Here is a 26016-nt window from a genome sequence, read left to right as displayed (position 1 = left end):
TGAGTTATAAAATCATTTGCTTTGTGTGCTGAAGGAGTATATGATCAACTTCAAGAACTTAATTGTAATTTTGAAATTACACATTGTTATAAATGGTTTTTTTCTATTCTAACACTTGTCTGTGAATAACTTGGTACAGTTACTTAGAAACACTATGAATACAACAGAAATTGTAATATATGAACAATGACCAGCTGACTGACTGAAGGAAGTAAGAATGACCTCAATCAGTACATATGATCAGACATTGCTGCAGACATATTGCTCTCCTACCTAAACAATAAGGAAATCCAAATTTAGAACAAACTCTGCCCATCATGTGCACTTGAATTCTTCAGAAATGAGAGCTACAGCCATCTGAGCAATGAGATTGCTGATATGTGCCCTCAAGAAGGATAAAATACTATCTTCCTGAAACATTACTATAAAAATATACCTTTTCAGAAGCTGAATATTGGAAATACAACAGAAAAAAAACCCCTAAACTACATATTTTTCAGGTGAAGACTAATATTCTCTTTTCAAATCAAGTTTTAGGTACTGTGAGGTCCAAGCAATTTGGACTGTTATTAAAACAAGAAGCAAAAGGTCTAGTGGATACTCATTTTTATCCATGCAGGAGGTTAGCAGTGAACGTAGAAAACAAGCCCAACACTTTCTTTTGCTTAGTTGATGGCAATCAAACATGTAAACAACCAATTGTGCAGAAATGGCAGAAGTCACCGGAGCTTGCAGGACATACTTTACAATAACATTATCATAAAACATCCCAACTTCTGAAGGGAATGGAAAGAGTACAGCAAATTAAGTACTGAGCTGGCTGCTTCACCAAATAGAAGCTGTTCTTTTAAGGTAAAGTCCTCCTTTTAGTCCAGAGAGAGATAAACTAGAAGATTCATCCATTACCTGCTGTCACAGGCTAGAATCTGAGCATCTACACCAGCTACTGATGTGAAACCAGGAACTTTTTTTAGCATACAAAAAGCTGAAAAAAGACTGAAATTGAAATGCTGACATGAAAGGAATTCAAAGTACTACTAATGAGTATTATTTTTATAATGTAATCACCTTTTTGAGAAAAAGAATTATTTAGCAACTTACATTGAAATAACCAAGCTTATTATCTCATGATACTTACAATGTGATCAAGATGTATCGCGTTTGGCTTACAATGCCTTTTCACATACCACACATCTGATAGTCAGAAGTTCACAATTTATTCTTGGGAGGCCTGAGATACCATTAAGCAGTACGTCCTTCAACATTACAGCTATTTTAGTCATGAATGCAATATCTTTGTTTAGTCATTAGGTCAGGACAATATAAGCCCTCAAAGGTGAGGGATAATGAAGGCAGAGAAGAGTTTCAGACAGGAAACATTTATTATAAAATTAGAGAAATGATCCACAACTGGGGAACTAGACACAAATGGCTAAAAAAAAAGTTAAATTCATAGAAGTACCTCTTGAGAACATTCCTGTTCTGATTGTTGGTACAATCCACTTTCAGCAGATTAAAGACAGTCTGAAATAACACATTCTTATTCCAGAAATACAAGCCTCTCCACACAGGGCATTCACCACCAGGACTAGGTAATTAGGAATAACCTGGAATAGTTCACTGTATGGCCCAGCTCTAAACCATTTCTTTTTTCCTCAGTTGCCCTACTCTCTTGCTGCCCTGATCGCCCTGATCGCCCTGCTCCGGAATTCATCCATCTCCTCCCTTCCTTACTGGATCAACTTCTCTTGTCACTATCTATTGTGCTATCCACCCACGTCCGTCACTGTCATCTCACATTGCTCACTGACGCATGTGATTGTTAAATATAAGCTTTCTAAAAGCATTCACTGGTAACAAATTAAAATGACTAAAATTAGAATTGAGCAGAAATTGTCTGATATTTAAAAAGCAGTAGTATTACATGATATACCTTTCTTGCTAAGTAATATCTTACTTTTTTGCACTGATGATGAAATCAAACTGTGCAGGGGGCTGGCATGAACCACCTACAATTGAGAGACAGAGGACTACTCTGCTGAGCTCATTTCACACTAAGAACAGACCAAAGTAATACTTTTTCCTTTCAAAACAAGAATTGTGAAAATTACATTAAAAGATATCCTTTTAACCTGTTACAGAAAACACTGTAGCTACACATAGGTAAAACAAGGGATTTATTTACAGGAAGATATGACTTTAAAGCCAGCATATTTTAAAATTAATGTCAAAAGTTCTTAGACACTAGGATAGATACCTTTCCTTTCTGATAGAAAACTGAAGGGGAAAAAAAATCCACCATGTGCCTAAATTAGCATAATTCATTTACCTTAACTGTAAAGAAATCAAACGTAATATCCACAGCAATCACTAATGCAAAGCAAAATCTCCATTCTGAACTCCCGGTTAAAGATTGCCTTTAAAGATGCTTATGGTAGGATAGAACAGATCTAGTATGAGACTTACGCACATTTTCTACCTTATTTAGGTCTCCTTCATAAGCACCAAGCAATTATGTTTTCCTCTTGCAAATTCTCCTGAAAATATACTTTTAAGAAGCTTCCTATATCATTCTTGGCAATTGACTTTCTCTGTACTTCTTTCCATTCCTGTTATCACACTGCGCACCATATCCAAGTAACTCTGCTAGCCCTCAGCTTCTCACTCCTACCCACTGAAAAGAAGTGAAAAAATGTGACAACTGAAGGAACTGACAGAAAAGCATACCAACCCTCTGATACAAGAGGAGCCCCAATACCTTTAGCATACATTGACACTCGAAACAAAGGTCTGATCATTCCCCTCTCCCTGACAGCTTTAATCCAGCTCTCTCAGGATGCTCATAGTTGTGAAACCACAGAAAATTAACTCAGCGTTAACTGCACAAAAGTACGCACAACTCCTGTGGTTCAGCTCCATGCTGTCGTAGTTGCTTTAATTGTCGGTACCTGAAATAATGAGACAGTTCTTCTGGGCTGGTGTGCAGAAGAACACCATACTCACAGAGAGACATGGGGTTACCCACCTTTCTGATAACCAGCTGACTACGTCTGAACTGCTCTTTGGTAAGACCAAAAGGCAAAAGAGGGGTGTCAGTGTTGAGACTGAGATGCTGAGCTGGGATTGAGACCTCACAGTTCAATTCCCGTATCACCTGTGTATTTTCTCTGACTGTGAGCAATCTCCATGCTACAAAATGTGGAAGTTTTTTTCCTCTCCCCTCATATCAAAACATCATACTGTAATGAAGGATTAAAATCCCAAAATTCTAAGTATTATGTCAATAGAAATTAGGTGATGGAATATTTAGGAAGTATTTACCATCCAGTAAAATTTCTGGAGAGTTTTGACTTCAGTCTCCATAGTTACCAAAACCAAGCACAACTTCTATGGGAAGAGACACAAAGTCAATTAAATTTTTCATAGTGGGGTCACAGTATGAACTAAACGAGTCCATAGACTTTTAAAGGTCTGCTTTTTAATGAAGTCTTCCTTCAGAGATGCTGGAAATTAACCTAATGAGCTAATCTTGCTAGCTCATCTGCATTTTAAGGTATAATAATATCACTTACTTGGTTTTCATTATTAAAATGTTTTGATTTGAAAGTCAGTACAGACAGTGCCTATTCAAAAGCTGACTCATCTTTTCTCATTAAAGGTAAGTGAACAGAGAGAGAATAAACTGCTTTTCTACCAGCAACAACAGGGTTCTGAAATCTAGGTCACATTAAAGAACTGTCTTATATACAAGCTGTAGACATTGAATTGTCTTTTTCCTTGCTGTGAAACATTGGGAATCACACACATGTTCAATCACCAATAAACTGGCTAGCAACTTGTTCATAATTGGTAATTCTTCCTTTGATCAGGATATATTCTGTCCTTATTAGTGTCACCTTTCATCTAGCTTCTCTGGTTGTACACAGTTACTGTAATGTTCTGATCCTCATACATCAAATTAAACAAGTGGGGTCTAATTTCTACGTCCTGTAACAATACCCACAAGTAAGACCAGTTACATGAAAACAATGTCATTCCTTTCTCACATGCAACAAAATGTGCTTTTAGCCCAAATAAGGACAGGTCAGCGATAATTCGGGATTTAAAACCCATTTGTAAATGGACATTTCTTGGAATGTCACTGGAAACCAGGATTAGAATTTTGTAAGAGCCTAACTGGATCAGATGTTTGAAATAAATAGGGTGTAATTCTATAAAGTCTATAAAGACAAAAGCGAAGTACTACCCTAGGTGCAAATAATCAGCTGCACAAAAGCAAGTGGGGTATGTCTAGCTAACCCTTGGTTCAGCAGAAAAGGGTCTGGAAGTCCAGGAAAGCCCAAACTTCATATGAATCAGTAACACGAAGCTATAAGGGAAAGGGAAAACCATTTGAGGATGTAAAAGCTGGTGTGCTACATATTAAAGCAAACAAACTTATCATTCCATTTTTGTTTCCAACAGGCAGGTCTCAAGTACAGAACTCAATATAATGGAGAGAATTCAGTGAAACACAAGGGTGATGAAATGGCTAGAAGACATGCTGTGTAAGGAAAAAAAAAAATGAGCAAACTGGTATCAGTTTATTTTGGGGAACAGAAAACAGAGTGGAGACACGATATGGTCTTCAAATATGTTAAAAGCTGCCACAAAGAGGAAAGTAGTAGGGTGTTTTCAATAACTATAGGGATGAAGACAAGTAGTAATGTGCTTAAGCTGCAATAAGGAGGATTTATGCCGAAGGAAAAGCTTTCTAATGGCAAAGATAATTAGGGATGGGAATAGTTAGCCTACAGAAGCTGTGGAATATGCCAGACAAATACCTGTTTGGATTAATGTAGGTATAATTCATGTTACTGGTGGGTGAACTACCTAATTGCTGGAGGTCCTTTCTGGCCAAATCTTTTCCGATTCCTTGGTAACAAAGTACTATCTAAGTTCTAGTTTTCTAAACTTTTGTATAATTTACATCACACACAGACATTTCTGCTGCTTCCCATTTGCAAGGCATTTTTATGTCTTGTGTTCACAGGAGTAATATATTTTAATTATATTGCATTCCAAAAAACTCTCTGCTTGTCTCTAAATATTTATTGTAAAACCAAACCAAACCCCACCAAAGAAACAGGCTTTATAGTACAGGGTTTTTTTAGGCTTGTCAGTGCCTGAACTTAAACCCTAGTAATACTAAAACCAAACCAACAACAAAAACACAGCCAAAAGTGAAACTGTGAAAGGCTTTTTTGCTGTCTACTACCTTGCTAACAAACTATTAAACTTTGATTTGGCTTCACTGGCCTTACTTATTTAGCTAAGATTATAGGCACTGCTTTTAAGTACAGGTATGCTCTTAAATATTGCTATTTTCAGCAGTGATGACACTCTAGCTAAGTGATCTCACATTTGTTTGAGTCGTGTTTGGGATCACTACCCACCCTCAAAAATTCTCAGAGATTATCATTTAGAACCTTGTAATTGAAAAGAACGTAAAAATGTTAAGGTTCTGTAGACAAGCTGTAAATCAGTTGTAAGAGTTTTGTGGTTCAGTGGCTGTTGACGAACTACAGCTTGGAAACCACAGCTGTAATTCTGAATTACTATGAAATACATGGATAACCAGGCATTAAAAAATTAATTCAGATCAAGTACTCAGCAATAAAATATAGCAATAAATACAGAGTACCAAAATATCGCAATTCAAACTAAAAAGGCAAGAAACCAAGCCCAGTAGAATGGAGCCTATGTCCTACGGCTGTCCCTATTCTCAAGTCTACCCCTCCCCACTAGTCACTCTCCTTTTCTAATGCAGACTTCAAGAGGTTAAGATAGTGTAAAGGTGCTACTTAACACTCTTCCACAGTTAAGGCATCAACTGACATGTTTGTTCAATGAAAATGCACTGCATAAATACCACATACAGTAACGATGAACCAGAAACAAAAGTATTTTGTAAGTCATTAACAAACTGGACAGTTATCTAAGAATGCAGAAGAAGATTATCTATATTGTAATAGATTCTAGTAATAGTAGGATACTATCTGGGAAGAAAAAAAAGCTGCTTTTGGGATTTCCTATCAATATGACACCTAGTGAGAAAAAAATTATTAAATTCAGGAGACTTCAGTTAAATCCTTGCTTTTCTTTTTCTTTTCTTATGAATGAGCAAGTTCACTGCTTCATGGCTCAAATGCCTTCTTAAAATGGGGATAATAATTCTAATCAAGGCTTACAAATGATGTAAATAAAGCAGATCCTATTGGATTTATAGACTGAAAAATGGACTTCCCACAGGTCCAGTGCTCCATTTTTAACTCAATTTCCATGCACACTCATTTTAATTTCATTTATATTGGAAATATTTTAAATATTATGTACTACTACATTTCCAAAGTAGAACTCTTCCCTTCCATTGCAATGAAACATTTTCAACTTCTTGAACAGATTTTCCTTTTGGAATTACAGTTCTATGAACAGTGTCAAAATTACAACCCATCATTCTTATTTACCATGCAGGAAAAATTGGAGATTTGAACGATTTGCAGAAAATTCAAAGTCTTGCTGCAAGTAAACAGTTATGTAGAATAAGCTTTTAAATTCTTGTCTGTGACCTTGTAAAATTGCATTAAATGTGCTTGGATTTTTTTTCCCTGGCGATTATAGAAACCATTTTCCCTGTTATGCAACTTTGGATTTTAATTTTTCTCAAAGTACATAAGTTGTTCACCTTTGAGTTTCTTACTGTGATCGGATTTGCAGGGTATCTAAAGAGCTGCTGATAAGCTATCGATTTTGTAATATAATATTCTCATTTGCAGAATGAGGCAAAAAAATATATGACAGGGCAAAAGGGATCTCATCTCGTGTATTTGATGTTATGTACTGGAACAATTAAAATTAAGTCAAGGGTTATCCTCAGTTTACATCATTGAAGATAGAATAAAAGGAAAATTACTAAGTTTTAGTTCAATTCCCAAACTATATTCCTGTGCTGCACTAGCAACGTTTTCAGATCAGTAAAGAAATGCGGGTAACTCTGCAATTTAATAAAAAATAATATTAACATTTCTGGCAATCTTAAGTGTTATTTTTTGACAAACCATCAGTTTGTGAATTAGCCGCTGTTCCTGCATAGTGTCACTCGCTCACAGTGCATGGTCGACAGCAGGGACCTACAATCCAGATGGAGCATGTGTTGAAGTAGATGACAACCGATCCCAGTTCCTAGGAAGTTTTCCTTTCAGCAGAGCTGGAAACCAGAAAACCACTGCCCCACAGAGACTAAATCAAGTGATGCATTCAGCAGCAGCATGAAACCCCTGCCTTGCTCTATCTGATCTTGCCCTATGTTGTCTTTACAAGATTAGACTGAGCAAACAAGAAAGCAATTCTGGTTTCAAGACAAACTTCAGCCACATAAGGAAGAAGATTTACATCTCATGCTGCCTTCAGATCTTAGTGGACGCCAGGAAGACGTGCTACAGGCACACCTAACTCCTGCTCTTCTGTAAGGAAAAATGGATTTTGGAGCATCGCTCTTGAGAAGTTGACAACATTTGGAATAACTCCATGATGCTACATGGAATACAGGAGGAATACAGTGCTAATATTCTGTGGCATAAGACAGCAGTACCCAGAGCTCAGAATTCCACAGGATTCTGCAAGTAGGAGCCATAGATGACCGGGTCATATTCCAAAATTACTAATGTGATTCTGAGATGTATCTTTTCTTTTAAAAATTCAAGTCAGAAAAAATTCAACAGTAAAAAGTTCATTTAATGACTTAATATTATTACTTTCTACAAAAATGAAATTACCTTCCCCTTCGGTATTTTTGTTTTGAGGAAAAAAAATCGTCAACCTTCTGGGACTTGCAAAACTGAATTTTTCCACTGGATAAAACAGTTGATACATTCTCTTTTAGGAAAATTCACCTTTTTTGTTGATGTTGTTGAAAGTTTCAAAGGAATACTAAGTTTTAATTTCACCAAATAATATTTTCTAATAGAAGTAATGTCTCAAAAAATGTTTAACTGACAAACATAACCTCTTTAAAGCATACGGCACTCATTTCAAGATTTAATTCTTTTGCTAGTCAGAAACTATTAGAATGAGGAGCTGTACAGATGTGTTCAGGACATACATTGTATAATTTAATAGGTCCCTTCTATTTCTGATTTCAGTAATTCCCTGAAATATTTATGGCCTTGCCAGAACAATGAATACACAGACAGAGTATCTCTTCAGTTATAATGATGCTGCTCCTTCCTAAGCAGCTCCTCCAGCGAGGAAGAAAAGGTACAGTTCTAGTTTATTAGCTAAGAGAACATTAAAGTTATCCTATCCTCCCAACACAGTATTGTCCCCACAAAGATCATCTCGCAGGAAATGATTTTCTCTTTCTAACACTAGAAGTATAAAAAGACATAGCAGCGTGAGCTTCAGCAAATGCTGGCAACCAGACAATATTCCTGGGGTCAACAGAAGACTTGTATTTTGCTATTCAGCCTCTGCAAATGCATTTTAATATCACTAGCCTAATTATCAGAAGTCAAGTTAGCCAGCGTATAGTTACCCATGCTACAATTACATCTGGATTTTGATGCACAGACATACATCAAAAAGCGGGGCGGGACAGCTCACACTAACATGTCAACCACTTCAGAACTCTCATGCTGAACTACAGCCAATTATCTGTACAAAATATAGCACTGTTGTATCTTTAATTTCAGGAACAAAGTATTAAGAGTCTATATGGCATTAATTCTGTTGTAATAAACAAACAACAAATAAATAAAAGAAAGATGAACATTTAACGATATTAGCTGTTCTCAAAATAGCAAAACTGGTCTTTGTGAAGATTTGCTACTCTACCTTGTTAACCTGTTCCACCTACACTGTCAAAAGAATGGGCAGGGACAAGTAACATTTTGCTAAATATGAAATGGTTTTGGCAATTGACCATAATATAGTTTAAAAGACTAAACCGACGAAATTGATAGATTGCATATTTCAGCCTTTATTGTCTGGGACTTAAGACTTTGTCTGTGGTACAAAGATCAAAAGCAACTTAACTATCAAGAGAACAAGCACTAATGGACACTGACCACCAGCAGTTTCCATTGCATTCTTTTTATAGATAGTCAGTATACAAGGAAAATTAATACAAAGACTGGACAACTAACCTTCTGCCTGTAGGATCTTCATAATCAAATGTATAGTGACTAGCTACTGTGACTAGCAAGATCAGTATCAGTAAGGTAAGCAGGAATTTTGGAAGCTGTATTGATTTGGAGACCATTTCAGAGAACTTCAGCACGATTGCCATGTGTCAGATCCCAGGCTGGCAACAGATTAAAGGAACATATGGGGAAAAAAGTAGTTCAAGATGCACTGCTTGAGTTCCTGCTGAGCAGAGAAACAGGCTTCATAGCACTTAATGGATACTGATGACTGGGATTATATCAACAAGAGCAAGATTGTATCTTGGACAGAAATTTCAGAGGCAGAGTGAGGAAATTAGCAGTCAAAATACTTGAAAGCTGCATTATGCTAGTGCACATTTCAAAATGCCGATTGCCTGCTATTTTATGAAGAGATAAGTATGTTCCAGGGTTAATCAGATTTTGGCCATTACCAGTACCAAGTATATTTCTTTTCTAATTTTGTAATAGGAAAGAAGAAAATGCTTTCTCAATTCTTTTTAGCATGATTTGCACCATATGGTCTACTAAGTGCAGCCAGCAACTACTTTTAAATGCTACAGTTCTTTCACTGAGGCATTATTACCCTTTGTATGATGAAAGTAATTTTATGTCTTCAGGAGATGCTCATATTCTACAAAGCAGAAAGGCCTCTCGGGACTTTGTTTCTAAAAACCGCTTACAGCCTTTCAAGAAGATGAAGGATGAACCTTTCAAGAGATGAGCTTGATTATTATTCTCTTTATTACTTTCTTATTTGCATTTCTGGATCTGGAGGATCCTGTAGTAGTAAGCACTGGAAAACAAGTTTGGTTTGGTTGGGTTTTTTTAACAGAATCCTCACTTGAAGAATTGCCAAACTGACTTCACATAGCTGTCATTCAACCTACACAGCTGAAAACTGATCTGCAGCGTTATCACAAGGCAATATGTGCTTAGAGATTTTCAGGAATACACTGAACTTCTTTAAATCTCTTGGGCAAAATGGTGTGCTATTATGGATGGTAAAAGATAGTTTGTGTGGCTAATTAATAAATATGTAATTTTGACCTGGTTCTCCAGGATGATCTTTAAGAAGGGAAACAGTTTTCTTTTGGAAGAACACTCCATAACCTTGTCTTTACATCTAGCTTTGTTTCACATGTAAATGAATCAAAAGGTATTTTGGTTAGGGCTTCTTTACTTCATGTTGTAGAAAACGAAGCGACTAATGAAAGAGAACTTCTATTCAGAAGGTGAGATGGTTGCCGTGTTACACATTTTAAATCCACTTAGCAATCTCAAAAATATTCATATTAATTCTCTAAGAGCTCATTAACAAATTATTACATTGTGGACATCTTTGCAGAAAAAAGAAAACCCTTCAGTCTGCAACGTAAAGTCTACTGTACTTCTCTCTTTGATGCATGATATTTATGAAATGATACATACTTGAGAGCCCCCTCTTTATGACAGCCCATCTGGAAGAAAATGGAAAATAACACGGGAAACATTTTGTGAGAATCCGGCATAGAGGACTGCAGACAGAATGCTACTAAACAGTTACTCTGCCTTAAGTACTATTTTTTTGAGTAAGAGGGAGAGGGGGAGAGAGAGAGAGAGAGAGAGAGAGAGAAAGCGGGCAAGGTTTAAAGCTTTAATCTCATACACAAGCTTGTCAGAGCCCAAATCTATCTGTAATACTCTCCAAATCAGAATGAACTCAGAAGGATGACGTTCAATCTTTAAATCCTTCTCTGCAGAGCTATTTTTAACTCTCAGGTTCACAAAATGGATCCCTCCTGTGGCTCCAGAGCTTTCTAATGTGTATCCTACCTATTACGTTCGGCACAACTACATGTAAGAATCCAGTTACACGTAGAACTAAAAGTTCTCCTTGCACCATTTCCTGTGTAGTGCGATAGAAATGACTCAATGTGACGGAACTCTACCACTGTCACTGATGGAAAACCAATTATCTCCTCTCCTGGTCACTGTTATTTTCACTTCCAACAGTAACTCCACTTCTAATATTCTGGACACTTCTGAGTAATTTTTTTATCTTCTTATTTTGCTTTCTCTTCCATAGGATGTCTTAGTTAGCCAGAAATATTGAATTGTTAACCATAAATATTGCATAAATATTGCCAAATAAGGCATTTTTTGTATCTTGAAACATTTCCTCAACAAATATATTTATTCAGTCCCTTCTAAATGAATTCTCAAACAATGTAAAAAGGATATTTAAGTCTTTGATACAATGATTATTGTCAACCATAATTCACCAGCTTTCTAAAAACTCCTGTAACGTGTCAGACCATTTCTGTTTTATTTTTGCTGGATTAGAACTGACATTTCTGCTCAACTATAGGTAAATAAGATCAAAATACACAATTGTTTCAATGATCTGAACCAGCAATCATATAACAAGCCACAGTTGTTTCTCAGATATGCAGCTGCATGCATTTATTACAGTAAATCCTCATGAACTAGCATAATTTTTACCAATGGGAACAGATTTCTGTTAATGACCTGAGGATATACACGTATCTCCAAATGAAACTGCAGGCTGCACTGACTCCCTACAGCAAGAAAGTCTTCATTTAGACACTTTGATACATGTAAATGCAGCAGAATAACATTTTGTAAACATGCTGGTATGAAAATAGAGCATTACAGTCAGGAAATTCTGCTAACTTTACTTCATATTCCTCATTTTGGCATTATTTTCTGCTTTAAGCTTTCCAGGAAAAAAATGTCCTATGGAATAATTTTATATTTTAATTACTTTGATGAAGGTGCTGAACTGACACCGAACCAGCCCTGTCCTCTGGTGCTGTCAATGATTTATTCTGCCATTTCACATCCAATTTTAAATCAAAATATCTATCTTCTGATTTGTTTCCTCAAGGACATTTCCTGACTTCAAAACTCACATTTAAAAATCCTTGACAATAATGCTCTGCTTTTCTAAAAATTTGGAGAAATCTTCTCATCCTGATGCATCTTTCACATCTTGAAAGAAGGATCTATCTCTGTGTGGTTTAAGATCCTGAGTTATTAAAGCTGATATTCCAAAATCCTGTTGACTTAATCTGCATTCACCACTTCTGTTTAAAGCCCATCAAGATCAATGGAAATACTCCCGCCAAGTTTCAGGTGATGTCTTTTGGGACAAGGAAACCCAAGTCTCTAGAATACCACGTGCTGCTTCTTCCTAATGTTTAGACCTTGAACTACAGAGAGTCTTCCATATGTTGTATTTGGAAGAGCGATGAATGCTATTAACAGCATCAAAATAACTTCTTACTATTACACTTTCATAAGGTCTTTGTTAGATAAAAGCCTGTTGATGAACCTGAAAGTAAAGAGACTGTGCAAAAGGCAAAGGAAACAGAAGAAAAAAAGTAAAAAAAGAAAAACTGAATCGTGGTGACTACTGAAACACACTACTCTCAGTTAGTAAGCAAGATGCTAAATCAGGACATTTAATCGAAGAAAGGAAGTATTTATGTGTGTGTGTATACATGCAGACATGCACACAAAAGACACACATGCTCACTCACAGTCTACTTCCAAAATGGCACGGACAGACTTGGCAAGGTCTCTGGCTTCTGCTGCAAGAGCTGTTGTGATAGTAGGTCCAGTCCTCCCCACCCGTGCAAGAAGTGCTTTAGCAGACAACGTTGATGTTCTGTCACTGAGAGAACATAAATTACTAAGTGTTTATTTATAAGATTATAAAAGAAATGGTTACTTTTAATAAAGTAAAATTATGTTTCCAGATTGGTTTTGGTCTCAGTGTATGAACAAAGAAGATTCCTACTACCAAATTGACAAGCTTGTCTTAGAAGCAGTTCTGTCTGCACAATAAAGGTATTAGGAAAGTTCAATTCAAACAACATTCACAGGTCAAAATCCAGTGTCAAGAACTCGGTGGGTGTCACGAAAGTAACTTGCTTAAAAGTGATTTTCATATTAATGTTTAAGAAGGGACACTACTGTAGGGGACCCAATTCTTCTATGCTGTTACCATATTTAAAACTTAAATTGATATACACGTATTCAATTAATGTATGTGCTACTGGATTAAGGATGATGCAAAACCGCTTGGGCAAACCTAAAAATAAAATAAAATAAAATTATAACCCGCTATTAAGGTTCCTTGCAATTTTAACTAATCCTTAACACATTATAATTACTTTATGGAAATATCCAGACAACCACAGCTATGTAATTACTAACTGCTTTAATTTAATTCTGAGGTTTTTAATGAAGCTGTATCCTGAAAGCCTCATTTATAATTCATGCCATTCCCTCTCTTCCAATAAAATGACACTCAGAAACATACAGCAAAAAATAGAGAAAAAATAGTTACAAGATGGTTTTTAGAGACTTTGAAACAATGGTAGAGTTTTTCAATATTAATTTTGCCAGTTCAATATTAATAACTATGGTCTTTCATTACCTTAAAACTGTTGAGGCAGTAGAGTTATCTGAAAGTATTTCGTGCACAACCTGTTGGCCATAATCAAGAAGTTAAGAGTTTATAAACCAACACAGTCAAAAAGTTAATACCTTATAATTTGATGTCTATTTGGGTGTAGGGGATTTGGTTTGTAATGAAAGAGTCTAGCCTTTTCCAGCTAGAAGTGTAAAAGTAAAAACCAAAATATTATAGCCACTTCAAATGAAGTGAATATAACAACATCACTCAGTTTCCATAATTATTTAAAATTAACATTTAAATATCATTAAATATTACTTTTTCCTCTTGGAAACTTCACAGAAATTGATATGAGTTTTTGAAAAATTAGGTGAAAAAATTATCTGATCAGTTTGATTTGTTTAGTATAGCAAAACATAAAGATTAAGTAAATTCCTACATGGATCTGTATGCTTACATGCCATCTTTATTTCTAGCAATGAAAAGATCTCTGCAAACTAGGTATAGTCAGTTTACTACGTCTATTCCTCAGAAACATCAACACAAAAGTTTTCCAAATAAAACACTGCAAGAAATGAAAGGCAAAGTTACCTCTACAAATTGTAGTAATTTTTCAGTAGCCACCTCAAAGGTCTTCCTAGCCGATTCCGACTTCCGCAGCTGGCAGTCAAGCACTGTAACTCTCTTTCTCAAGTCTTGGATATTATCCTGGGAAAGATATTTTAAGGCTTTTATTCTAATCATTTTCTCCTGAGGCTCCCATAGATACATGGTGTGAATGGAAATGAATGTCTGGAATGTTTAACACACACTCTTTTCTACGTTGCTGACAAACACAGCTGCTCCTGAGGCACAGGTATATGTGATCTGCTAGTAAATCAGCACCCACACTGCAACAGGTTTGGGCAAAATGATACAAAGGTAGATTGAAATTGGCAGCTAACAACACTGATAGGGCTGGAACTTCAGTTTGAACTGATTCATGAATGGATCAAAAATACCAACCTGATAATGGTGACAGTATCTGTCAGCAGGGTGGCGTAAATAGCCAGTATGTGAACAAACTCAGTCTGCTGATTTGCATCTGTACATCCTTTGGCCAACTGAGCAATTATGGCAACTCTTGGAGAAAATTACCCCCCAGGATTTCTCTACATGCTCTTGTATAACCTATTGATCAGTGTTATGCATCTCTCTGCACTTAAGCTACAGAGAATGTGAGCCCCATTAGATCAAGTTCTGGAGGCTCAAAGTTTCAGCTTCAGTCCCTGGCACTGTTTGTGCAACAGGACCATGAGTGAAGTCTTCAATGTATATGGGCATATTTGTTTAACTAAGCTGGGTGCTGAACAGATCATCTACACCAAAATACTCTCCAAAATTAAGAAAACATCACTACCACTAAAAATAAACTTCTACATCCCTGTAGGAGATCTTTTCTGAAAGCCCACCATCTACTACAAAATTCTTATAAAAAACCCCACCAAAACCCATTTATTGTCTTTACTTGAAGCTAATGAGTAGACACATCTGTTTGTATACACTATACCAAGCAGCAATATCATGATCCCTCTGAATGTCAAAGAACCTGTGGATTAAAACACCTTTTTTTGGCAATCTCACTGTCCACTATGGGAGAAGTGGCTGGTAAGCCCTCACAGGCACCTCATTCTTTCATACCAAAAGGAGTTTACTACAGAATTGACACTACCTAGAGTACAGTACCTACTCGATACTGCTTCTTTTGAATAAGAAGTGCAGAGAATCAAACCTCAACTCAGACATTCAAGTGCTCATTCAGAATTTCAGGAATTCAAGCTAGCATCTCAAAACCAAATCTCTGAGAAAGCAACACACATCCTCTGAATTTCTTAAAATTCTAATATTTATTCAAGTCCTAGAAAACAACCAAAGCTTCAAAAATATCAGACACTAAAGATGGGGCATCTCACCCAGAAAGAAGAACTTCTAGGGTGTGATTCATCTCATCACACACACTCATGATTATATGAGAGGAATTCCTCCCTGGGAGCTACACATACTCGCTATGTTGCTTCTTGGCAAGCTTGTACATCACAGAGCTCAGTTTTAGCTTTCAATACCTTGTAATATTGAATTAATTCTCATGATGAAATGAGGCAACGTTTCAGTAGGTTTTCTTCATCAGTTCATATGCACATCCCTTTACCATGAGGAAAACAAGGTAAACACACAGACACCAACCTGCCTCCACTTGTTCAAACTGTGTGTAGAAAATGGATCTGCAATTATGGGGAAAAGTTAAGAAATGCCTCAAATGCTTTATTCCTTAGTGTGTTCTGAAATGCCTCACTGGAGATGAAGTGGTTTGAAAATACAAGGCTCAATTAAAAATGTAGGTTGGGTTTGGTTTTTTTCTGCAGGATACTGTTAGTAGCATTTAAATGATTATCTTGATTAAATCTAAATTTACTTAAGACTACTACTGCACTTTATGCTGTTCTTATTTGCCTTACAGAAACATAAATATGAAGGCCATTTTTACATAAACACAAAAGCATACAAATATACGTATAGTCTTTAAAGATAATAAATCTGCAGCCTGGAAACTGTTCCATGCTTTAATGCTTGAGATGTGCCGTTTTGACCTATGACCCACATATGCTTCCAGCTCCTGTTTTTCCAGCCCAAAGATATATGGATAAAAGAAGACGCAATACGCTTCACATTACTCCCTTCACTACACATCATTCCAGTTATTGAATAATACAAGACAAACAGTGACCTACTTTAGAAAAGCAGATGAAAAGAAAATGAAAACAAGATACATGACAACAGCAGGGAAACCATGGTAACTACGACCAGTGACTGCTTTGCTTACTTTATTTTGGCCAGAATGATCCGTGAGCTGAGCCTTCAGCTCTACAATTTCAGCTTCTAACAGGCGAATTACTTCTTCGTAGTCCATCTCTATTCCCCGAGCCTGCCTTTGTGCGGCTTCTGCAAGATGAATCCTACTTCGCAGGGCTCTTGTCTCTTCTACAGCTGCCTTGGCTTCCTGTAGATGATAGAATTTAATTGAGAAGTTACAACTCCAGCCAACAAAGTAGAACAGATTTAGCTCAGAAGTGCTGCAGTTGGCATTAGAGCTACCTTTTAATAGTTATGGTTAGTTGCTTCAATTGTTAACTTTTAAGTGTAATATATGCAAACAAAGAACAAGTATTTACAGAAAGAGATGATTTTCCTAATAAATTAAATCACAAGTTCTGTGATTATGGTAAATCTAATCGAAAGGCTTTATAGAAACACACCTGATGCTGTTGATCTGCCCATCACTTCCATACTAAAAAAGTACTTTAATGAGATGTTACTTCATTTTATTATTATTGCCTGAATTCACCCTCAATTCAGAGTTCACACATCATGTAGGTGGAGTTCTAATGATAATAAATATTCAGTCCACACTATTTTCAAGTAAGTGTTGGTTTTTATTTCTCTGCCTAGTTCCTGCTCTTTTATCGTTATCCTGTATTATCACAGGAGAATGTTAGATAAAAATTATATATAAATAATGTATGGAAAATCAGGATATTAGAAACTGTTGGCTTGAATTCAGCTAAAGCAATCCCTAAACGTAGTAAAATCTGATTTCAAGAAGGCTATTGCTCAGTTCATTTTACTACTGAGTATTAATTCAAGTTAACTTTGTTTTGTAAATTTAGAAAGTCAAACTAAAGGTCTGGTGAACAGATGAGTTTACACTAGGAAAAAACAAACAAACTGCTCATCAAAAATACAGACATACAGGCTCACTGGCACCAAAACCAGTAAACCATCTTTCCCTCAGCTTTTGAGGAATTTGTGGAAAAAGTCACTTTATATGAATTTTCTGAATCATTAAAGTTATAAATTTAAATATATAAACTCACAGAGCTAGAAATTCTTTGCACAAATTCTTCAGCAAAGGATACTCAGGTGAATATCCTACTCCTAGTCTACTTATTATATCTTATTATCAAAGCTATATCCTGGTTGGGAATGGGACTAGTGAGAAACAGGCAGGGAGAAAAAAAGGAAAACACTATGAATCTATAATAAGTAGGAAATAACTTTCTAGAAAGTAGTGTTGAAATCACAGTTTCTGAAAAAAACTGAATGACCAAATCTTCCTATTTTTCTGGAAGAAAAGTCATACAATATTTAACAGGTGTCATAATATAACTGTCTAGCGAGGTTAGTGAAGCTTACAAAAGCAGATTTAATTCTATTCTTTCCTAACTTGAAAGCATTTGTTCTGTGCAAGCAACATCCTTCAAGTCAGGTTTTCCTATACTTTGTCATAATGTAAAATGATCTACCAATCTCAGATTCTGTGACTTTTTAACCTGTACACTGTTAGTCTTAAAAGACAATACATGTTTATTTCAAGCCATAAGTAAACTAATCTCAATGACATATATATAGGACATCATCTTCCTAATATTTACAAGGGTTTTGCAATGTAATACCAATTTGGATGGTTGCCAGGGACATGCTGGTCTCTTAGAAAATAAAGTATAATACAAGTCATCACACATGTAGCAAACAGCAACATCATTAGTGAATGCACGACATTGGTGTTATTTAGTTTAGAGGTTTCTGTTATAAGAACACAAGTGACGAGATATATTTAAATAACCTTTTATTTGACAGCAAGCATAATGACTTCCCCTCCCCCCCTCTTTTTACTTTCGGAAGCACAAGGCATTAGATGAGCCTATTCTACGTGATGATCACCTCCACCTGCAAACACAGACTGTTCAACAGCTTATCATTGCATGTCTTTCTGTTATTCGGCTAGTTTGTTAGACAGCTGTCTGTCCACACAGCACTAAAAGCAGTGCAAAAGGCTATTACTGAAAGCACTCAATGAAAGACCACCGGAACAATCCAGCCCTCTTGCAAGCTGCACATAGCCATTCTTTTTCCTAGAAATGATTCAGAGAACAGAGGGGCTTCTGAGAAGTTATGAATCTATAAAATAGAGAACAAAATTACTACCTTGGTAGAGGGCATTTTCTTGCTGCTGTAAGAAATGGTGTGACTCAGCAGCAAGAAAAACTGGGCCCACTAATACAGAGGGTGATGGGGTAGCAAAGGTATCCTTCAGTAATAGGCTGGAGGTGGGGAGAAAAACTTTTGGAGACAAAAGTGAAAAGATAGTCTGGTATTAAATTGGACTAATAAAAATGAACATAGAGACCTTGACAAAGGGTGGCATCTTAAAAATGCACACATAGGAATTATCTCAATAAATTGACATCAGAAAAGTCATGGGAAAATTGCTGTAATGAAAAGGGAGGTCTTAATTTTGAAATAAGAACTCCTTGAGATAAAGGTTTAATCTCTTATAATCCAGAATTGCCTTCACTCCTCCATTGTTTTTTCAGAAACCTAATTGTTGAATATTAATTTCTCTGTAATAGCAGACTAAGTATGACCAGATTTCAACAGTGAAAGACCTAAAGGAATAATTAACGAACAATGGATTCTTACATTACAATGAAACGATTATCCACACTACAACTGAACTAGCAAAATTTCCTGACAAACCAGAGCTGTTTGTAGAGCAAGGACGCACAAAGGGAAATGATACCATCAGGATTCCCTGTTCTACAGTTACTGAAGCTGGCATGGTGGTGCTCTTCCTTATGCAGATGAGGGGCCCCCACCCGTGAAGACCAGACGGATAAGAGCACGCTTCAGCAGCATCTTCTCTTGTCCTGTTCAACTGCTTGCATGAAAGAAGACGCAACTGAAGTGGAATCTGCAGCTGCTAACATTCCATCTCTACAAATGCCTGATGGGACCATTTGTCCTTATCTGGTATGAAGCCACTACAACAAATAAGAAACTGCAGGCTGGATGAGAGCAACTGAATCCTTACAGAATCAATTTCAAGGTACAGATCTCTTTGAAAGCCAGGTTCTAGTTCTTCCTTGGATAAATTCAAGTGTTGAGAAAAGAATTTATTGACATTATATTCCAGCCACCACAAACACTGCAAGAAAGGTATTCTTTCAAACGACATGAAAAATTGTAGTTACAATTGAATTGTGTTTATTCATTAACTTTAGCAAAATTACATGCTGAAAACATCCTTTAAAAGAATTTAGGGTATTTTTACTATGTCTTAAAATTAAAAAGCTAATGAAACAAAAATAAACCCAATACTTCTTTCAGGCATGGTGAAATGAATTTTATATTGCTTCTAAAAAAGCAGCCATTCAAGTCCTACTCTTCCAAGCACCTCTTTTCCCCTTAGAAAACAAGCACAGAATAGCAAATCTTAGTCCTACCAAATACAAGTCCAGCACTATTGGATACCACAAACAGTATCCTACCTTTACAACCTTTCACATTTACTGTGTTCAGCTGAGGTGTTTCAGTAAGAATAACTGCACCAAGGAAGTTCTGCTAAAGAAGAGATCGTTCAGATGGGTATGAACCAGGATTTTCGGCCACACAGAATACAGTCAAACTCATCCAGGAAGATAGAAGACATCATTACAGATCTCACATTCATGGTGTTGACAAGACTTCAGGTACTCAAAAGTGCCTTTCTATGCTTTGTGCCAATTTCAGCTTCCGTAGGATTTCAAGGAAGACCCAAAGATAGAGCTACATCACAATCCTAAAGTAAAAATGTAGCAGTTAATGTATTTTAATTCTCACAGACCAATATTAATTACTGCCTCATTGAAAATTTAGCAATATTTCTAATCTTAAGAGTTCATTTATGCTGTCAGCTACTGATTCATGCACTGTTTAATGAATTGGTACTAACAAAACATGTTCATTAACCAGAATATTTGTATGCCTGTCCTAATTAAGATGTAATCTCTGCAATTCACGATTAGTTGACAATAGAAATACCACAAAAGATATTCCAATATATGACTGGTAGCTTGTATCTTCATTTAAAACATTGCTTTTTCAGGAAAGCAGTGATTTAAAAAGAAAAAAGTTTAAATTATATTGAATTCAGAAGACCGTATGCACATACTTGAGCCAGTTTGTTAGTTTTCTTTTAATCAGGCCACTAGGGCTCAATAATGTACCCATTAATTCACTTCAGCTCAAGCTCAAGCAGAAATGCATCATTCTAAGGTAAATGGCAACTTGTACTCCAAGTAGCCTATTTTATTTTAAACTTCATACCACCGTCAATCTCAGCACTGGTTCTGAATCACAGAAATATATGTAAAACACTCGAAAATGCACTCACGAATAAACAGAACTGAAATTCCCATTAAAAGCATGCCTGTATCTCCTAAAATAGTGCTGTAATTACTTATAATTTATTATTTCTCTTTCATTTCACTATGTGGAACCTTTTCAACAGCATTCACTTAAAATGCTTACTAGAAAATCAGAGTATTTATGCCCTGGAGGGTTGCACTGCAAAGCTGACCTACACCATCACATGATAGTACTCGAGAGAAAAATTAAAGTTCGAGGACCTCGTGTGGTAGAAAATGGGCATTGCTGCCACTTAGAGCATCTTAAACCACCTTTGTCCAATTCCACCTTCGCAGTAAGAGCACTGCGAAGTGAAACACTCGACGCTGAGGACCTGATGTATTTGCTGTCTGCAGTTTGGGGTTTGTACTAGCTTTAGTCTAGACTGGTAGACTGAACATCTGCTCTGGTCTAGAGCAACAGACTGAACACCCATTAGTGAATGGAAACAAGAGGTGCACTACTTTCAGTTAAATTTTATCCAAAAAAGAATTCATTTTATTTCCCTGCTGTCCCACAATGACAGCATCACAACACTCATAGAAAAAGCTTTGAAGCGGTTCTCTTATATTCAAGGTGATAATGAAGGTGCTGAAGAAATCTACACACATGCACAAAAATGTAAACATAATCTTAATATAACAGTACACAGATTTTTATCCTGTATCTTGCATCTTTACATATGGCATCTGATGAAACAACCACGGAAAACCTAGAAGGAATACATATAACGGTACAGGATAGCAGAAAGGCAGCCAGATCATAAGAAGAAAAGAGCTGACAGGATGATATTCAGTAGAAGCAGGAAACAGGCAAGTTACTTGTTTTTGAATCTAGGTTTACACGGATTTACCTATAATTGGAAATTTCCCTAAAGAGACACCAGAAGGCTATATCTCAAAGATTTCTTCTCTCATTGATAGGTATGGAGACATAAACAAGACATTCTTCACAAAACACTTACTACCATTCTTTTCCTGGTAAGTATCAGGTAGAATTGTCAAGTGTGTCTATTTTTTCATACTTAAAACTCTGTTTGACATATGAAGTAGCTAATGTTTGGTCTGTAGATTAGGCACACTGTTGCCTAAGAACAGGAAAAACACTTCAAGAACACTTAGGACCAGACAGGTACTAATACGTTATTATCCAACTTACCTGATCCAGCTTATCTTACAGTTTTCTGCCTCAATTCAACAGCAGGGAAGACTTATTGCTCTAAAAACTTCGGGATCAATATTCTCCAATTCTAATCAATAGCTTTGTAGATACAAAAGAACCCCTTTATGTTGAAATCACTGGGAAAGTATAGTCTGTATGAGAATCAAGAAAGAAATGCTCCCTTCTCACATACATAACAGTAAAAAAAAAAAAACTTATTTGTTTTTAAAGAAATCTCAACATACTTGCTTGACGATCTGTAGCTGCTCTGTTAAGTGCTTCTCTAAATTCATGGATTCAGACAATTTTTCCTGATGAAAAAAGAAATAATTAATAATTAGGTCTGAAATAAAAGAGTTTTTATTCCTAAAACCCAATTAGCCCTTTCACAACTACAGGTAGTAACACTGAAGTTCTATCATGCACTTACTGCCTTGTAGTATGATTCTAGGCCACAATGTAAGTCTGTTATTAATGTTGTATAATCAGAAACACACATATTAAAAAAGTTCTGGTGGAAATAGTAATCAACAGCTTTTATAGAACCCGTGACAAAACTAAATTTTAATCTCTAAAAGCTAGTTTTTCAGATAGTTCATTGGTAAATGTTTAAGTTTCTTGGGCATTTGAGGATTATTCACTGAACATTTCTGTGGTATAAGTAAAATACACATTTAATACTGAATCAGAATTTTTTATCTTTCTGGGTTGTCAAAAAAAATTCAGGAGCACAGGACAGTGGTTGTAACCCAAGGTGTCAAGAAACAATAAATATATTTGCGGCTCTGGGTCTTCTGCATTTTTTAATGTCTGTGAAAATACATATTAATTTTGAAATCAGATTAATCTATCCTCCACTTCTGACTTCTTTCAAAAGTATCAGCAGATGCTCAGAAACTGCAGTTCCCAGGATCACACATTTCTAAATAAAATTGCTATGCAAATCACTCACTTCTCCAAATTCACTTTTCTTAAATGTCTGCTTAGTCTCATTTCGCTGTGAATCAGATTAAAAATGCTCTAGTATTCAGTGTAACAAATAAAATTCACTGTCTCCAAAAATACATTGTAAGCAAACAATCTTCAAACATAAGGGCTGTTTGCTTTGCCTTTTTATGTATTCATCAAAAATAGCACATTAAATTCAAAAGAAAACCAGTAAGTTACTATACACACTCAAAAAGAAATTAATCTATTGAGTAATTCAAAGCAAAGAGAAATTAAGTATTACCTTTAATTTACTCATTTCTTTTAAAGCATAATTTCTTTCTTTCTTAAGTCTTTCCACATCATCATCCAAAGAATCACAGGTTACAATCTGTGCATATTTAAATACTAAAGGTCAGAAGTTAGAACTGTATCTTCCATAAACTCTAACATCTTAAAAGGTCTTGTTAATAAAGAGAATAATCTTAATTTTAAAATAATTTAAAGCTCTGAAAATACTAAGAATATTTGAGAATTATGCCCAACTTATCTTCCAAAGGAACAAATATTTTTCCTGTTAAAAAGGATTAACAGTATTTTTTAAAGTACCAGGATTACATTGTTTTCTTCAATATTTTAGTAATACGTAATTTTATTTTAGTATTCCTATGCTGCAAATGTTCTGTCTTAAAGTCACCCCTAGGATAAAGTGATTTTTACTATAGCAGTTGTTCAAATCACAAGGCCCAATAATTGTTTATCACTCACACAGGTAGCAGCAATATGTATTCCATTAAGAAACTTCAGTAAATCACTGTTGTCCATACTTACAGCAAATTACAACATAATCATGTGAATTGCCTTCTGCAAAGCAGGTTGCTTTAAAAAACTTCACAGGAACTAGGTTATCTCAAAGAACACCCCGATATGGATCTGTTCTAAATATCTGTCCAAGAATTGGAGTAATCTTACATATAAACTCTCTACTAATCTCCTCCCAACAGTTAAACGCTGTACAGGCATGTATCTTACCTGTGAATCCAGGAAGCTGGCAGTTTCATTGACTCCAAGTGTTAGAGATTTTTGGCCATCATCTGTTGCATTCAATTGCATAGTGAACAGATTCTTTGAAACTTCAATGAAATCTAAAAAACAGATTAGATTTTGTTGCTGTATTTCACAAGTTCCATTTAGTAGCAGTATCACTAAATACAACACAACTACTAATATCACAGTGTAAGGCTACTCTTTTATAAATGCAGTGTCTGCCCTCCATAAGATTTCTAAAGGAAAACATGAAAATCAGACACATCTCTCTGAACAGAAACATTTGGTAATGATGATAGGAACAAGCATAAAAATATTTAACAGAGATCTTGGGAAAAAATATTCCTGAATCACACTGTAAAGGAGAAAAGAAAACAAAAGGTGGTGTGAAGTTCACATTCCAGTATCTTTCTTGATAAGGTACTTGAAAATCCAGTGTCGTTCTGGGTGGTTAAGTACAGAAGTTATTTTTATATCCTAATGTTTAATGCTGTTTTTCTTAAACTTTAGGGAAAGTGAAATTTCCATCAGTTTTAGCATCAGAACTATCATCTCTCACAGTTTATAAGAAATATTCTTAAATTGTTAGTGTCACCTACCAAAATTGTCATAACCAACAGAAGCGACTCATTCCCATCAGAATTAGACTTAACTAGAAGAATCATCATGATGGTCTCCATGTAAATCTCTTTCCATATGCAATAGTTAAAATGTTCTTGCTTCTCACAAACTAAAGAAGTTAAATAATCTGTCAGTGTAGTTCCTTCAGGAAGTCTCTTTAACCATGAATACTGTCCCAAGTAATTTTTGGAACAATTATCCTATTGTCAACGCAAAAATTCAGGAATTTGTGAGCACAAATTCCAACTTTCTTAAGGCTGCTCTTATTAGATAAATCTGTGATTTCCTTCCGAATTACTTAGTTTCAGAATTCCAAGCTTATTTTTATACAGGAGAATAAAAAAAGCCTGAAAGTATCATTTTATTTGCAGTAGCAAGCCAATACCAACAGAAAAGATATTAATGGTTATTATCTATCACCATTTCTGTATTCCCACATTTCATTTTTTTCCATGGTAATTAACAAATTATTACCTCCAAAAGACACTGTTCCTTTAGAATCTTTCTGAAGTTGCTGCCTTAGGGCTTGCTGCTGTTCATCTGTGGGCTGAATCCCAAGATAATTCAATGCCTGGAAGGAGAAAACTTAATTTGGAGAAAAAAAAAAGAAAGGACTAGGGATAATGACTGCAGGGACAAGGGGGAGTAATTAAAGAGCTATACTTCAAAGAGCCTTTGTTTCATAGTACACTCTCACTGACAACACTTTTATTCCAGAGACACTCTGTGACTTTTCCTTCTAATTGAGAGATGTTCAGATATTATTTAACCTTGAATACAGATGAGTGTAATAAGCAAACCCCTTTGTCCTTAATAACTGCCTTAAAAATCCTGAGGGATGTTCAGATTCCCGGAAGAGTCAATCAGTAATTAGATTAACAAAAACAGTAATTTGCCCAATACATAAAATGAAATATCAGCCTGCAACCTGAGAGAACTATTCAAACAGAAAATTTGGTGTATAATTCATACCTTTAACTTTGTCAGCCTAGAAACAGTCTCCAGATGTTTTACATGCATCATGAAGGGAAAGAAAGGAAAACTCAAAAGATTACAAGTATTTACCCTCTCCAGCTTTTCTGCTTTGAGACGAACAGTAGAGTTCCTCCCTTGCAGCTCATAACCATCATTCTGGCTGGGGGCAGTAACTAAGCAGAAAATAATTAACATTAAATAATGATATAGTTGTAACTATTCCTTTGAAAGATTTGTTCTGAAGATCTGCTCATCAAAAGGATGGCAGCTAAATAACCATTTGCCACAAATAAATGTTAATATTTAGATTGACTTTTTTTTTAAAGGACATAATTGTAACAAACAGAAATTTTGAGCATCAATCACTTAAAACTAGTTTTTCCCATCAAAAAGTGA

General features: G+C 35.7%; 1 protein-coding gene across 7 annotated transcripts in view; it reads right to left on the bottom strand.

Moving 5' to 3' along the window:
* Positions 1–26016, bottom strand: part of STXBP4 (syntaxin binding protein 4) — a 70436-nt gene that overhangs the window by 23324 nt on the left and 21096 nt on the right. For 4 of the 7 annotated variants that reach the window (XM_030506111.1, XM_030506115.1, XM_030506112.1 and 1 more), the window contains 9 exons: positions 25618–25793; positions 25120–25216; positions 24010–24122; positions 23282–23368; positions 22296–22361; positions 16487–16663; positions 14218–14334; positions 13648–13697; positions 12746–12879 (listed from right to left, as the gene is read on the bottom strand). In XM_030506111.1, coding sequence (XP_030361971.1) covers positions 12746–12879; positions 13648–13697; positions 14218–14334; positions 16487–16663; positions 22296–22361; positions 23282–23368; positions 24010–24122; positions 25120–25216; positions 25618–25793 — 1017 coding nt within the window. The remainder of the gene's footprint in view (positions 1–12745; positions 12880–13647; positions 13698–14217; positions 14335–16486; positions 16664–22295; positions 22362–23281; positions 23369–24009; positions 24123–25119; positions 25217–25617; positions 25794–26016) is intronic. The other 3 variants (XM_030506114.1, XM_030506117.1, XM_030506113.1) reach the window with 2 other exon arrangements.

This window comes from Strigops habroptila, chromosome 14, assembly GCF_004027225.2.
Source record: "Strigops habroptila isolate Jane chromosome 14, bStrHab1.2.pri, whole genome shotgun sequence".
In the NCBI taxonomy this organism is placed as follows: Eukaryota; Metazoa; Chordata; class Aves; order Psittaciformes; family Psittacidae; genus Strigops; species Strigops habroptila.
The sequence above is the reverse complement of the archived record's forward strand: the minus strand, read 5'-3'. Positions and strand labels throughout refer to the sequence as shown.